This window comes from Trichosurus vulpecula, chromosome 2 (genome assembly GCF_011100635.1).
Source record: "Trichosurus vulpecula isolate mTriVul1 chromosome 2, mTriVul1.pri, whole genome shotgun sequence".
Taxonomy (NCBI): Eukaryota; Metazoa; Chordata; class Mammalia; order Diprotodontia; family Phalangeridae; genus Trichosurus; species Trichosurus vulpecula.
The window spans coordinates 102741598-102756849 of NC_050574.1; the positions used below are offsets into that span (position 1 = coordinate 102741598).

General features: G+C 37.1%; 1 protein-coding gene across 1 annotated transcript in view; it reads right to left on the reverse strand.

The window, feature by feature from the left end:
- LRRC63 (leucine rich repeat containing 63) overlaps positions 1 to 15252 on the reverse strand; it is a 44510-nt gene that overhangs the window by 15772 nt on the left and 13486 nt on the right. Inside the window, exons 4-6 of the mRNA XM_036744917.1 lie at positions 13269 to 13429; positions 7400 to 7498; positions 4167 to 4303 (exon numbers count right to left, since the gene is read on the reverse strand). Of these exons, the coding sequence (XP_036600812.1) occupies positions 4167 to 4303; positions 7400 to 7498; positions 13269 to 13429 (397 nt within the window). The remainder of the gene's footprint in view (positions 1 to 4166; positions 4304 to 7399; positions 7499 to 13268; positions 13430 to 15252) is intronic.

Genomic DNA, 15252 nt, shown 5'->3' on the forward strand with positions numbered 1-15252 from the left:
TCTATTTCCCCCATCTACTTTGCTTTTTACTTTTACTTTACTCTTCTTTTTTAACCATGACGAAAGAGTTTTGATGAGGACCACTTTAGGATATACTTTGTCATGAAATGGTAAGCCCTTTTGATTCCTATTTTTTTTTAAATTTCCTCCATGGAAATCCTCAACAATCTTTTAACTGTCAAATCTTATGGCTTTTTCTCACACTTGGTCTTTCCTTGCTTCTCTACCACTTTTGACACAGTTTCCTTCCACATACAGAATCTCTCCCTTTCCCCCTACTACTTTCTTCCTGCTGCCCCTCCTACCTAGGTTGTATGGCCTGCCATCTCCCACTCAATATGATTGGGTGTCCTCTAGGCTTCTGCCTTCTGTAATCTTCTTCTGTACCCTCTTTACAGCTGATTTCATCAGACCCTCTGAGTCAATGATTATCTCTCTACATAAGGCTCCTAAATCTATAGATCCAAGCACAACCTTTCTCTTGAGTTCCAGACACGATCAATCAACATGCATCTCATGCCCAACACATCCAAAAAATCTCTCCACAAAAATATAATTTTTTTAAATGACATATCTTAAATTTAATAATTTGGGGGGCTTCTCCATCATTGAAATTTTGATGATACCATATTGCATCATGTAACCATATAGTATCGTACTGTAAACAAGTCATTACATGCACGTACTTCCCAACAGTGTGTGACACACTTGCCTGCCAACAGGCAGGTGAAACTCACTCTTCACTTTAAGTAAACTTTTAAGAAAGTTTCTAGTTTCTCAAATTTCAGTACGTTAGAATATTACAATACAAGGTCAGGAGGGCTGATAAGATCTTATGATCCTTCTCAAATACAAAGTCCCAAGAAACTTCACAGACAATGATAACTTAGAAGACTTTGCTACTTTTTCTCCCAACAGTAAGTTGTTATTATTATTATTATCTATTTGCTTTAAAATGCAAAATATATTCCATAAAATATTTAACATTTTTCAGACATTTTGACCACATTCCTTTAACAGTTCAATTCATAATCTAACAATCTGGATTGAAGAGAAGTTACTTTGCTAATAGCATTTCTGATACTCTGGCTTCACAAATTTTACAATATCAGAAAAAATACTTAGAAACATTAATAACATACAAGATAGCATGTATTTAAAACATGAAACAAAACTTCTTACCAGCCAGATAACATCAAGTCAGTTGAATATATTTCCAAATTATCTTACATGGAAAATCACGTCATTCATTTTCCTAGGTTTGGCATTCTGTACTGATTGCATTTGAGACCAATAGAGTAATTTTGATCCAATCATACCTTTAACAAAACTTACTTTTGCAGTTTCTAAACATGTTGCCCAGGCAGCTAGATGGCTCAGTGGATAAAGTAATGGGCCTGCAGTCAGGAAGACCTGAGTTCAAATATGACCTCGGACACTTAACTACCTGTGTGACTTGGGCAGGTCACTTAACCTGTTTACCTCAATTTTCTCATCTGTAAAATGAGTTGGAGAAAATGGTAAACCACTCTAGTATCTTTGACAAGAAAATTCCAAATGGGGTCATGAAGAGGCAGACATGACTGAAACAACCGAACAACAACAAACATTGCTTTAATACCAAACATAAAGTGTCTTTCCATTAAGGCCTGATTTTCTTATAGAGGACCAAACATCACAATTATCCTAACAGGAGAACATATCTCACTTAAGATGAGACTACATTACATAGAATACATATAGATTATACATCATATAGAATACATATATACATTATGTAGAATATAGAATACATTATATAGAATGTATATAGAAATACATGATATAGAATACATTCAATCACATCTGGATCTATATATACAAGTATTATCACACAGAATCTCAATTTTCCCAGGGCCATTTACTGCTGGTATTCCACATTATAGAGCCCACTACTTTCAGTTAGTCTGCTTGTCAAAGACTTAAAGTGGCAGCCTTACATTCTCATTCCCTTCTTTTAGGGTCCATGAGGATTTTATATTGCTCACATTAACAACTAATGGTTTCCTAATGGTCTTTCACAGACAGAATTTTGGTATGCTATCCTCAAATAATTCCATGCTGCAAATTTATTGCTAAAGTTTCCATATCGTTGCTGTGCTGTTTTTGTCGTTGTTGTGTTTGTCCTTCGTTCTTGAAGAGGACCGTGACATCAGGGAGATGATGACACAATTTGATTTTGGTGGGGACGGGGGGGTGGGGCGCTGTGCAAGGTCACTGGCCTCACTTTCTCCTCCAGAGCCATTTGGTTCCAGGGGCCAGATATTCTTCAAGACCACTGGAAATGGCTCAGGATGCAATGGGAGACCCTTTTAGGCTAACGCCTTTTCAGGTTCTCACTTTTAGTGAGGTAATGCCCAGTCAGTGAATAGCCCTCTTTAAAAAGTAAATCAAAGGATGGCCCCTTTAATTACAAAAAAAAATCAAACTGGGAGGGGAAGACCCTCAGGGTTGCTGGCCAAAAGAGAAACAGTTACTATTTCCATTACTTTCAACCAAAAGGCCCCCAAAATAGGCATTAAAATGTGCTTAGGCAGGGACCTATTATTGTGCAGTCGAGTCAGGACTCGGCTCGTTGATTGTCCAAAACATATATACTTGATTGATGGATATAATTCCTCAAATTGAGGTTTTGGAGGAATTCACCAATTAGAGGAAGAGACCGCGGGGGTGGAGGCCTTGCAAAGATGAGAAGGTGGTTGACAGATAGGGGGCAAAGAAGTGGTCTGGGGACCCATGGGCTCATTTAGGTTTTGAAGATATAATTTTTCCTGGGGCCAGTCAATCCTGTATAAGTTTGTAACTAAAATTTTAGAACCACAAAAGCAAAAGCAGAGCCTGACAGTGTGATGATACCACAAAGTAGTAGAAATTGGTGACGCTCATCTCAGAGACTGAAATAATAATATCTATTATTTATATGACACTTTAAGATGTGCAAAACACTCTATCCATGTTAGCTTATGTAAGCAATCCTTATAACCAGTTTTTATAACTGGGTTTAAGAACTTCTTCACCACAAAGTTTTAAAGATTTAACATTCAAGTGACCCTAGATTTTTAAAAGCACCGGCGGATTCCATGAAGCTGGAAAGACTTTGAGCGTGAGTCCAGTGATGGTATGTCTGCTATGTGAGGATCAGCCTAGGTTATATACATCACCAAAGTGATGTCTGGCTGATGAATTCTTTAGTCACAAGATAATGTATTTAAGAGGTCACATAGCTAGGTAGTACTCAAGAGTGCTTTAGGCTTTACAAATATCATCTCATGTGATCCTCATAACAACCTGGGGAGGTATGTGCAATTACAATCTCTATTTTACAAATGAGGAAACTCAGACAAAGGCTGTTAAATGACTTGTCTAATCATACAGCTGATAAGCATCTGAGGCAGGATTTGAACTTAGGACTCCAGGTCCAGTGCTCTGTGCATTGTGATCTGCATCTGGGGATGGAGTGTCTGGTATCACATGAATCAAGTCATAGATTGCTTAAGTTTTGACATAAAAATGAATTGCAATTCCCCCACATGACTTACTCAATCGGCACCAAGAAAGTAGATGTCTTCATGTGCATTTCCTAGCCTTAATTAATTGCAGTATATGCAGTCAATAGATTGTATATAGTGTATTACGAAGCAGAACAGATAACTAGGTCATAGAGGACTACATCATAGAATCATTTTCACAGACGAGGAAATTTAGGCCTGGAGATGGTAGAAGACTAGATCAAGGCCACGCATTTAATGAGTTAAAGGCTGGATTTGGGCCCCAGATCTCTAACTCCAAAACTACTGCTCTTCCCACTGCACCAAGCTGGGTCTGATACAGCTTTCTGATTCTATGGATCATCCCCTCAACTGCATACTTCTCCCTTGGTTTCTGTGACACTGATCTCTCCTGATTCTCCTCCTTCTACTCTGACCACTCCTCCTTAGTGTCCTGTGATAGATCATTATCCATTTCCTGAATGACATAGGAGTCATTCAAAGAATGTTCTATTCTCAAATCAGCCACACATTCATTCATTCATTGAGTGTTTTATTAAATGCCTACTGTATGTAAGGCAGCAGAATGAACCAAAAATTATTCTTGTGTATCTAGTTACTTTAAATTTGTCACCTTACCCAACTGGAAGAGAAGTTAACAAATTATAGGAAATGACGAATATTGTAAGGCTCTTTAATGCATCAATATCAGAAGAGATCTCTTTGATGGGATTGTTTCTCATGATCAGGACTTGTAAGTTAACTAAAACTAACACCTACAGAACAGAAAAAAAGATAAGGAAATAGTTAGAATACAAGTGATTTATTCTTTACTTTTTACCTTCTGAATTAATGGTTCTTGAATAAGCAGGATCAGTACAATGAAGTAGATTTAGTATTATATCTTCATTAAACATTGCAAATATATTTTTAAAAAGCATCACAGTTCATAGAGCACACTCATTTTACAACAGAACTGTGGAATTCTTTCAACATAAAAAAGTTGAAATTTAAAATAAATCCTTTTCCAGTATATTTCTGACTCTGACAAATCATGCATTTTTTTTTTACTTTTCTTACTATATAGTGTTCTCAATTTAAAGCTTATCAACAGTGCCCAGATAACAGGATTACAGCCTGTGAAATTGGGCCAGGCACCCCAGTTTAGGGGTCCCTCTCTGGTCTAGAGAACATTGGATAAATCGGGTTTGCTCATTCACATAATAAATGGATATTAATTGAGCGACTACAATCTATTAGCCATTCTACTGTGTATCTTGGGAATACAAAGATGAGTAAGATCTACTTTAAGAACCTGGCAATCTAATGAGGGGAAATAAAATAAGTATATTATAAGGTAGAATTTAATTTGCTAGAGAAAAATCCAAAAAGAGTACTAAGGGGAATTAAGAGGAAGAGATTATATCCATCTGAGGGGTATTTGGAGGAGTTGTGAAGAGTGGTGCAGTGGATAGGGTGTTGGACTTTGATTACGAAGATATGAATTTGAATCCTGCTTCAGATACTTATTAGTTGTGTGACTCTGGGAAAATTATTCAATCTTTCTCAGCCTTACCTTCCTCATCTATAAAAAGGGAATGAAAGTAAGAGCACCTATTTCACAAGGATGTTTGTGAAGATCAAATGATGTAATATATGTAGTATTTTGTAAATTGTAAAGCTTTACATACATATGTTAACTATAAAGGAGGTGGTCATTGAGCTGGGCCCCAAAGGATCAGTAAAATTTCAATAAGAGGAAAGAGAAATAGCAATGACATATAATTTCAGTGAGGGGGACAATTTAACTCCTCCCTCCCACCTATTTGCTCCCTAGTTCTGAACCTCAGAGGAACCAGAACAAGCCTAATTCCCTTTCCCCATGATGATCTTTTACGTTCATCATGTCAGTCCTGAGCCTTCTCTTCTCCTCTAGACTTCTTGTCAATGAGGAAGAGGTGGCCCTTCTCCATGGAATCAGTCCTTCTACCTATGGTCTCAATCCCATGCCCCTCTGTCTCTTTCAGAAGCTTGTCCATTTTGATCATTCCTTCTTTCTCTCTCATCTCTAATCTCCCCTTATTTACTGGTTCGTTCTTTGTTGCCTGTAAATATGCTCAGGTTTTCCCCTGCTTTACAAAACTCATTGACTCTGACATCCCCTCAATCTATTTTCCTATATTTCTCCTCCTTTTAACCGCCAAACTCCTATAAAGAACCATTTACATTCAATGCTATTACTTCCTCACCACCCTACTAACTTCTCAATCCCCTCTAGTCGGGCTTCTGGACCCAGCACTCTTGTGAAACTGCCTATCCCACGTTCACCAACTTTTACCTGATAAATCCAGCAGCCTTTTCTAAGTCCTTATCCTCCTTCATTCTTCTGCAGCTTTTTGACACTGCTGATCATCCCCTCACCTGGACACTTCTCCCTTGGTTTCTGCAACACTGCTCTCTCCTGGTTCTTCTCCTTCTACTCTGACCGCTCCTCCTTAGTGCCTTGTGCTAGATCATTATCCATTTTCTGTCTATTGTTGTGGGTGTTCCCTAGGATCCTTTTATCTCTTCTCTCTTACCTTCTATCTCTGTAGCTAGCTCCCAGAAGTTAAATTACTATCTCTACCAATGTGATTCCAGGAACTGTCCTGGACCTTAATACAGACCAGCTTTCTCTTCTGAATTCCACGCATGTATCAACAACCACCTGCTGTATATCTCTTCTTGGATATCCAATTGGCACATCAAAATCAATATTTTCAAAATGGAACTCATTATCCTGCTCCTCTTTGAAACTTCTTTATTTTTGTTCACATGTTCGAACTACTTTCAGAAGATTTTTTTTTTTGGTGGGGAGGGGCTAGTTTTCTGGATGACAGAATACAGAGAAGTTGTTTTTTTTTTATGTCAGATAAATCTCACCATGTTATATCATGATTTTGTCAAACTCAATATAGAAGTAGGGAGACCAGTTAGGAGGTTACTGAAATAGTGTAGGTGAGACTGAGTAAGCACCTGAATGAGGGTGGTAGCCATGTAGATAAGGGGATGAATATGAAAGATTTGTAAGTAGAATCAACAAGATTTTGCAAATGATTGGGTCAAAGAGTGGGATGTTGAGAATGATCACAAGGCTGTGAATCTAAGGGACTGGAAGGATGTAACAACTCTCCTTGAGGGGAAAGAAGAAGTAAAGTGAAGGATCTGATCTAAGAAAAGAGATAATGGGTCTCATTTTGGACATGCTGAATTTGACAAAAATAAAGGCACGATGCATATTTGCTCCATCAATGCTATTTCTTCCTTGAATAAATTCAAGAAAAAAAGATATAAATGGAATCATCCCTTTTACTTGACTAGATTACCTATTTAACATAACATAACTTTAAAGGAGCATTGTCTCCAAAGAATTTATACTGTATTTGGCTATCAATATTATTTCCTAAGGAGGAACATTTTGTTCCAGCTTATATTAATGTAAATTAGCTAAAGTTACATGGCATCCTTTGTTTCATCGCTGGTCTCTAATTGTTATGTGTTTTCTTAATCTTTATTTTGGTGTTGGAACTATAATGTAAGTCACTGTATGGCATTATTAAATCATAATATGCACTAAAATCTAACTATAACCCTATCTTCAGAGTCTGTGTCACTGGGCCACCATATTTTTTGGTACATAAGTAATTAAACAATTTGGGATTGAATCCAAGCTATAAGCTACCTTATTATGAATTCCCTTCCACAGCAAATATAGATAATAAGGATGCTATAATGAATATTTTTCCCACTTGTGATACTGATTAACAATAGAATACTAACAACAATATTAAATAATAGATTATAATACTAATTATAACTGGAAATGGACTCACCTCTGGAGGAAAGATAGTTAAACTATTGAAGGCTAAGTTAAGATATACCAGTTGATGAGTCAAAATGCTTAAATTTGGGCAATTTTCAATAAAGAAACCCTAGAAGGCATTGAAAACAAAAAGTTATCAATAATTATACCATATATTAGTCTGCCTTTTTTTTCCTCACTTTTTAAATCCATCTTTATGTCTTTTCCTCCACAAATACATAACTTAAAAGTTTATTCACATACTACAATTCTTAAATAGCTATAAAATCACTTTAGGTCAGTCAGGTACCTTTTTAAAAAATCATTTAATTCTTTAAAATCTGTTGAAATGGTGACAAGTTAAACCAATGTTAAATTAATATAATATTGGCATAGCACTTTACATTAAGTTTCATAGACACTTCAAGAGAAAAATCACATTAGAACCAAGCAGGATCACCATTATTACATGTTTAGAATCAACTTTTTATATGTCCTTAAAATGATATGTGTACATCTGCAAACCGGTCCAACAGAGAGTTACTTATAGCACGTTAACCATCATTGCCTTGTTGTGGTAGAAGGGCTTGCATAGTCAAGCAAACTATGAACTATACCATGCAGCATCACCTAAGATGGACAGGTGAGAGTGGAGAGTTCTGACAAAAGGTGATCCACTGGAGAAGGAAATGGCAAAGCACTCTAGTATCTTTGTCAAGAAAACCCCATGGGCAGTATTAAAATGACAAAAGTCATAACACCAGGAGATGAACCCCTCAGGACACGTGTCCAACATGCTACTGGGGAAAAGCAGAGGACAACTGCTAATGAAGTATTAATGAAGCAGCTGGGCCAAGCCCAAAAGACAGTTCAGCTGCAGAAATGTCTGGTGACAAAAACAAAGTCCAATGCTGCAAATATCAATATTGCATAGGAACCTGGAATGTAAGATCTATGAACCAAGGTAAGCTGGACAGGGTCAAACAGGAGATAAAAAGATTACACATCAACATCTCAGGTATCAGTGAACTTAAATGGACAGGAATGGATGGATTTAATTCAGGTGATCATTATATATACTACTGTGGGCAAAAATCCCTTAGAATAAATGGAATAGCCCTCGTAGTCAATAAAAGGGTGAGAAAAGCAGTACTGAAGTATAACCTCGAAATGACAGAATGATGTCTGTTCAAATCCAAGGCAAACTATTCAACATCACTGTAATAGAAATCTTTGCTCAAACCACTGATGCCAGAGGCCAGAGTTGATTAGTTCTGTAAACACCTACATCACCTTACTTATAGCATCTTCTAGGAATAACATTTAAAAAAAAAAAAGATGTCCCATTCATCATAGGGGATTGGAATGCCAAAGCAAGAAATCAATACATAATTGGAATAGTAATTCCAATGGCATGTTTGGACATGAAGTACAAATAAAGCAGGGCAGAAACTAATAGAGTTTGGTTAAGATAACTCACTGGTCATAGCAAATATCCTTTTTCAACAACTCAAAGGCAACTCTGCACATGGACATCACCAAATAGTCAATATCAAAATAATGAGACTAATCAAAATAATCAGACTGATTACATATTTTGTGGCCAAAGGTAAAGAAACTCTATACAGCCAGTTGAAAGAAGACCTAGAGCTGACTGCGGCTCAGATCATAAGCTTATTATTACAAAATTCAGACTTATACTGAAGAAAGTAGAGAAAACCATCAGACCATATAAATATGACCTAAATAATATCTCTTATGAATATGAAGTGGAAGTGAGAAATAGATTTAAGGGATTAGATCATATAGGTAAAGTGCCTGAAGAACTATGGACAGAACTACAAGAGGCAGCAACAAAAAAGACATTCCAAAGAAAAAGAAGAGCAAGAAAGAAAAAAGACTATCTGATGAGACTTTTTAAATAGACAAGGAAAGAAGGAAAGTGAAAGGTAAAGGAGAAAGAGAAAGACACATTCAACTGAATGCAGAGTTCCAGAGAAGAGCAAGGAGAGATAAGAAGATTTTCTTACATGAGCAATGCAAGGAAATAGAAGAAAACAATGGAATAGAAAAGACAAGAGATCTCTTCAAGAAAATTAGAGATATGAAAGGAATGTTTCACACAAAAATGTGAATGATAAAAGACAAAAATGGTAGGGACTTAAAAGGAGCATAAGAGATTACGAAAAGGTGACAAGAATACACAAAAGAACTATATAAGAAAGATCTTAACAATACCAAGGCATAATAATGTGGTTACTGAGCTAGAGCCAGACATCCTGGAGAACAGAATCAAGTGGACCTTAGGAAGTATTGTTAACAATAAGTCTAGTAGAGGTCATGGAATTCCAACTAAGCTATTTAAAACCCTAAAAGATGATGCTGTTAAAGTGCCACACTCAATGTGCCAGCAAATTTGAAAAATTCAGCAGTGGCCCCTGTATTGGAAAAGATCAGTATACCTTCCAATCCCAAAGAAGGGCAATGTCAAAGAATGTGCAAAATATCAAACAATTACACTCATTTCACATGCCAGCAAGGTTAAGCTTAAGATTCTGCAAACAAGGCTTCAGCAACATGTGAACCAAGAATTACCAGAAGAGCAGGCTGGTTCTCAAAGAGGCAGAGGAACTAGAGACCAAATTGCCAACATTTGCTGAATTATGGAGAAAACAAGGAAGTTCCAGAAAAACATCCACTTCTGCTTTATTGGCTACACTAAAGCCTTTGCTTGTGTGGATCACAACAAAATGTGGGAAGTCATCAAAGAAATGGGAGTACCAAATCATCTTTCTTTTCTCCTGAGGAACCTGTATGGGGGCCAAGAAGCAATAGTTAGAACTGAAATGGAATAACTGATTGGTTTAAGATTGGAAAAGGAATATGACAAGGCTGTATTTTTTCACCTTATTTACTTATATGCAGAGTACATCATGTGAAATGCCAGACTAGATGAATCAAAAGCTAGAATTAAAGTTGCCAGGAGAAATATCAATAATCACAGATATACAGATGATACCACTTTAATGGAAGAAAGTAAAGAAGAATTAAGAAGCCTCTTGATGAGGGTGAAATAGAGGTGTGTAAAAGCTTTTTTTTAAGTTTAAAAAAAGAAAACTAAGATCATGGCAACTGGCACTATCACTTCCTGGCAAATAGAGAAAGAAGAAATGCAAGTGGGGTCAAATTTTATATTCTTGGGCTCAAAGATCACTGAAGACAAAGACTGAAGCTATGAAATCAAAAGATTTTTGCTCCTTGCAAGGCTATGGCAAATCTGGACAGCATACTAAAAAGCAGAGATATCACCTTGCCAAAAGAAGGCTGTACAGTCAAAGCTATAGTTTTTCCAGTAGCAATGTATGGCTGTGAGAATTGGACTGTGTTTTGCAAAAGATTTTCACAGAATTACCTGGGATTCTGCCACAGCTGATTTGGAGCCAGAGAAGAAAACCTACTGGAAACAGACCACACCAGAGCTGTCTGAGCAGGAGGCCTATCCCGGAAAGTCTAGGGGAAGATATTTCCACGGACCAAACAACTACATAGGACATCTGAGATTCAAAATGAAATGTTCTGATTAACTGAACTTGAGGAGAGGGTTATCAGGTTATAAGAAAGATTGCTGTTATTTGATATTGATGATCATTATTGTATTAATTTGGTCTTTTGTTTCCTGGTATTCATGTTTACTGAGTTTTCTTGGTGACTTTGCTGATATGTACATCTCCCCTCTGAAATGAGTATGAGGTGTGTTCTCTAAGTGGCTTGATCTGTTACATGCCTCAGTTTACATACAGGGCCTATTTAACAAGGCTCTTCTTCTTGGGAGGATACATGAGTTTATGACTCTGTATCTAAGCTCATTCAATACTTATGAGATTGATGGAAACATGGGATTATGATTTGCGACACTTGTTTCCTGTTGTGAGTTTAAGTCTCCTTGCTTACAGCCACTAATTTGGCACAATGAACAGCAGAGATTGGAATGAAACAGCTGAGGATAAAGGTGGAATATATGACTGAATGTGGTGCTGAACCATATATGTTTTGTTTTACTGTTCAATCTTTTCCATATATATGGTTAATATATATGGGGAATGATTGAAAGTTATGTTGACTCAGTGACCCATTGTTCCCAGCCCTGCTTGTCAATCATTTGTTAGGGAAGGCTCTGCTGGGGAAGGTGACACCAAGTCTGCAGTTTTGTGCATTACCCGCTCTTTGTCCTATATCCTACCTGTGAAGTATGTACCCCTATCTACAAATTGATATGTTTCTTGCTGTTTTACAGAGGAACTGAGATGCTTCACTTCTTTCAGTGAGATGGACCTATTCAAATTGTGTTCCCAATAACAGCTGGCCCTGCTTTGAAGCCATCATCAATCTTTAGTGATCAGCCTGTCAGCGTTTTGCTACCTTGACATATGACAAACTCTTTTTAATTCTCTTTTTCCTGAGTTTTGCCTCATTACTTACGGTGAAGGCCCAAATGGAGAATTTTCCTTACAACACAGGTGAGATGTGATGGGAGTGACCTTCAACTATGGAGATCACTTGAGTGGAAAGAAGACAGATTAAAAAATGTTGTGCTAAGAGATATACTTTTTATGTGCTCTGTTTCCTAGCGCTGAAGCAGCCTGAGGGTCTAACTATGGCCTGTAAACAAACATCTGGGAAATACAGACATGTTACCCAAGCTAGTGGCACCATGGAACAGTGAGTGGCAAAATCACTCAGAAGACCTGAGTTTTGACATTCTGATGTAGCTATGGGCAGACCTCAGTCCTTTCACCCGGAAAATGAATATTATGCTATTTGTAATATTTTTCTTACATGTTTGTGACAAGAAAATATCTTGGTAAATCTTAAATGTGAGCTGTTATTCTCCAGAGGTTCAGCAGTGAGGACCACATGCTACATCATAAAGGAAAATGAGATAGTACCCATATACTAACAAAACAGAAAAGCAGAGAATTAACTGAGCATGGAGTTTTTTTTTAATGAAAATCAATAAATTAATTCCTAAAAGATATGAAAGTTAGAGAAACTTGGTTAAAAAGAAAGACTATAAAAATGCTCAACAAAACATGTTTCATGTTTCAGAAGTGAGACAGAAACAAGTCTTCCATTGTTAAGTTGCTACAAACTTTACAATCTTACTTAGTCATTTATTCCTGTATTCTCTTATGTTACACTACAAGCCTCACAAAAGACAGACCAGTTTGATAAATGGAAACAGGCACTGCGGACCTAGTTTACCACCTCTTCCCCAAACCGAGTAAGCGTAAAATCTCCAAGAGCATCTTCACTGTGTGTGAATGATGATACATGTATAACCTATATTGAATTGCTTGCCTTCTCAAGGAGGGTGGGTGGGGAGGGAAGAATGGAGAGAATGGAGGCCAATGTGTGGCCTGTGTTGCTAACAACATTGGAGAAAAGAGGCTTCAATAATGGTGGCAATGACAGAGGTATCCAAGATCAAGCTGATCTGAGAACTGAGGGCTAGGGAAGGCAGAGGTCTATCAACTGTGCCTCACAGATGGCTTCCAACTCCTGAATGTCACCTAAGCAAGAACACTCTATTACCCCAACACATGGGATGATGGAAAGTTCGTTAAAATTACTTCAAATGAAATCACCAAATATTTATTAAGTAATTATTGTATGTGCAGAACTGAGCTTCAAGCTCCCACCTGTGTATTAAACCAAGCAGGTAGGTTTATGGATACATTTGTGAGCAATATTTTTATGTAATACAATTAGTCCACCAAAATCTCAATGCACACCCAAAGGAAATTTCATTTGCAATAGTAAAGTATCATCTCAAATGATTTAAGTTTGAAAGGCTAAAGAAAAAAAATGCTAATGAATATAATCACTGAAAAATATTGTACCTTAAAACTAAGTGCATTTCTTCCATGTTGATGACATCTCAGGACAGCTATTCTGGCAAGGTTTATTTTTGGATCATCTGAAGATTGCAGTGAATCTCTACAATAACCTTCACCGAGCACAATGAGTTCCTCCTCAGATGCTGTCACTTCTACAGAGAAGTCTAAAAAGAAAAACATATTGGCGTTATTAGAAATTTAAGTGCTATATCATATTGAGTAAAAGTTAAAAGATGAGCCAGGGAGCACTGCATAGGGTTCACCTCAACTGTTCATTTAGCTGAGGTCACAATATTTAGGGTTTTTTATTTTTTAATTTATTTTAGTTTTCAACATTCATTTCCACGAAATTTTGAGTTACAAATTTTCTCCCCATCTCTACCCACCCTCCCACCCCAAAATGGCATATATTCTGATTGCCCCTTTCCCCACTCTTCCCTCCCTTCTGTCACCCCACTCCCCCCTGCCACCTTATCTCCCTTCCCCTTACTTTCTTGTAGGGCAAGATAGATTTCTATACCCTGTTGCCTGTATACCTTATTTCCCAGTTGCATATAAAAACAATTTTTTTAACATTTGTTTTCAGAACTTTGAGTTTCAAATTCTCTCCATTCTTCCCTCCCCACCCACCCTCCTTGAGAAGGAAAGCAATTCAATATAGGTTATACATGTATCATTATGCAAAACACTTCCGTAATAATCATGTTGTGAAAGACTAACTGCATTTCCCTCCATCCGATCCTGTTCCCCTTTATTCAATTTTCTCCTTTGACCCTGTCCCTTTTCAAAAGTGTTTGCTTTTGACTACCTCCTCCCCCAATCTGCCCTCCCTTCTATCATCCTTCTCTTATCCCCTTCCCCCCTACTTTCCTGTATGGTAAGATACCCAACTGAGTGTGTATGTTATTCCCTCCTTACTCCAAATCCAATGGGAGCAAGGTTCACTCATTCCCTTTCACCTACCCCCTCTTCCCTCCCATTATAACATCTTTTTCTTGCCACTTTTATGTGAGATAATTTACCCCATTCTCTATCTCCTCTTTTCCTTCTCCCAATATATTCCTCTCTCATCCCTTAATTTTTTTAGATATCATCCCTTCATATTCAACTCACCCTGTGCCTTCTGTGTGTGTGTGTGTGTGTGTGTATGTGTGTGTGTATGTATGTATGTATGTATTCCCTTCAACTACCCTAATACTGAGAAAGGTCTCATGAGTTACAAATATCATCTTTCCATGTAGGAATGTAAACAAAACAGTTCAACTTTAGTAAGTCCCTCATGATTTCTCTTTCTTGTCTGCCTTTTCATGCCTCTCTTGATTCTTGTATTTGAAAATCAAATTTTCTATTCAGCTCTGGTCTTGTCATTGAGAATGCTTGGAAGTCCTCTATTTCATTGAAAAATCCATATTTTGCCCTGAAGTATTATACTCAGTTTTGCTGGGTAGGTGATTCTTGGTTTTAATCCTAGCTCCTTTGACCTCCAGAATATCATATTCCAAACCCTACGATCTGTTAATGTAGAAGCTACTAGATCTTGTGTAATCCTGATTGTGTTTCCACAATACTCAAATTGTTTCTTTATGGATGCTTGCAATATTTTCTTCTTGACTTGGGAACTCTGGAATTTGGCTACAATATTCCTAGGAGTTTTATTTTGCGGATCTTTTTCAAGAGGAGATCAGTGAATTCTTCCTGTTTCTATTTTACCCTCTGGTTCTAGAATATCAGGGCAGTTTTCCTTGATAATTTCTTAAAAGATGATGTCTAGGCTCTTTTTCTGATCGTGGCTTTCAGGTAGTCCAATGATTTTTGAATTATCTCTCCTGGATCTATTCTTCAGGTCATGGGTTTTTTCCAATGAGATATTTTACATTGTCTTCCATTTTTTATTCTTTTGGTTCTGTTTTATAATTTCTTGATTTCTCATCAAGTCACTAGCTTCCACTTGCTCCAATATAATTTTTAAGGTAGTATTTTCTTCAGT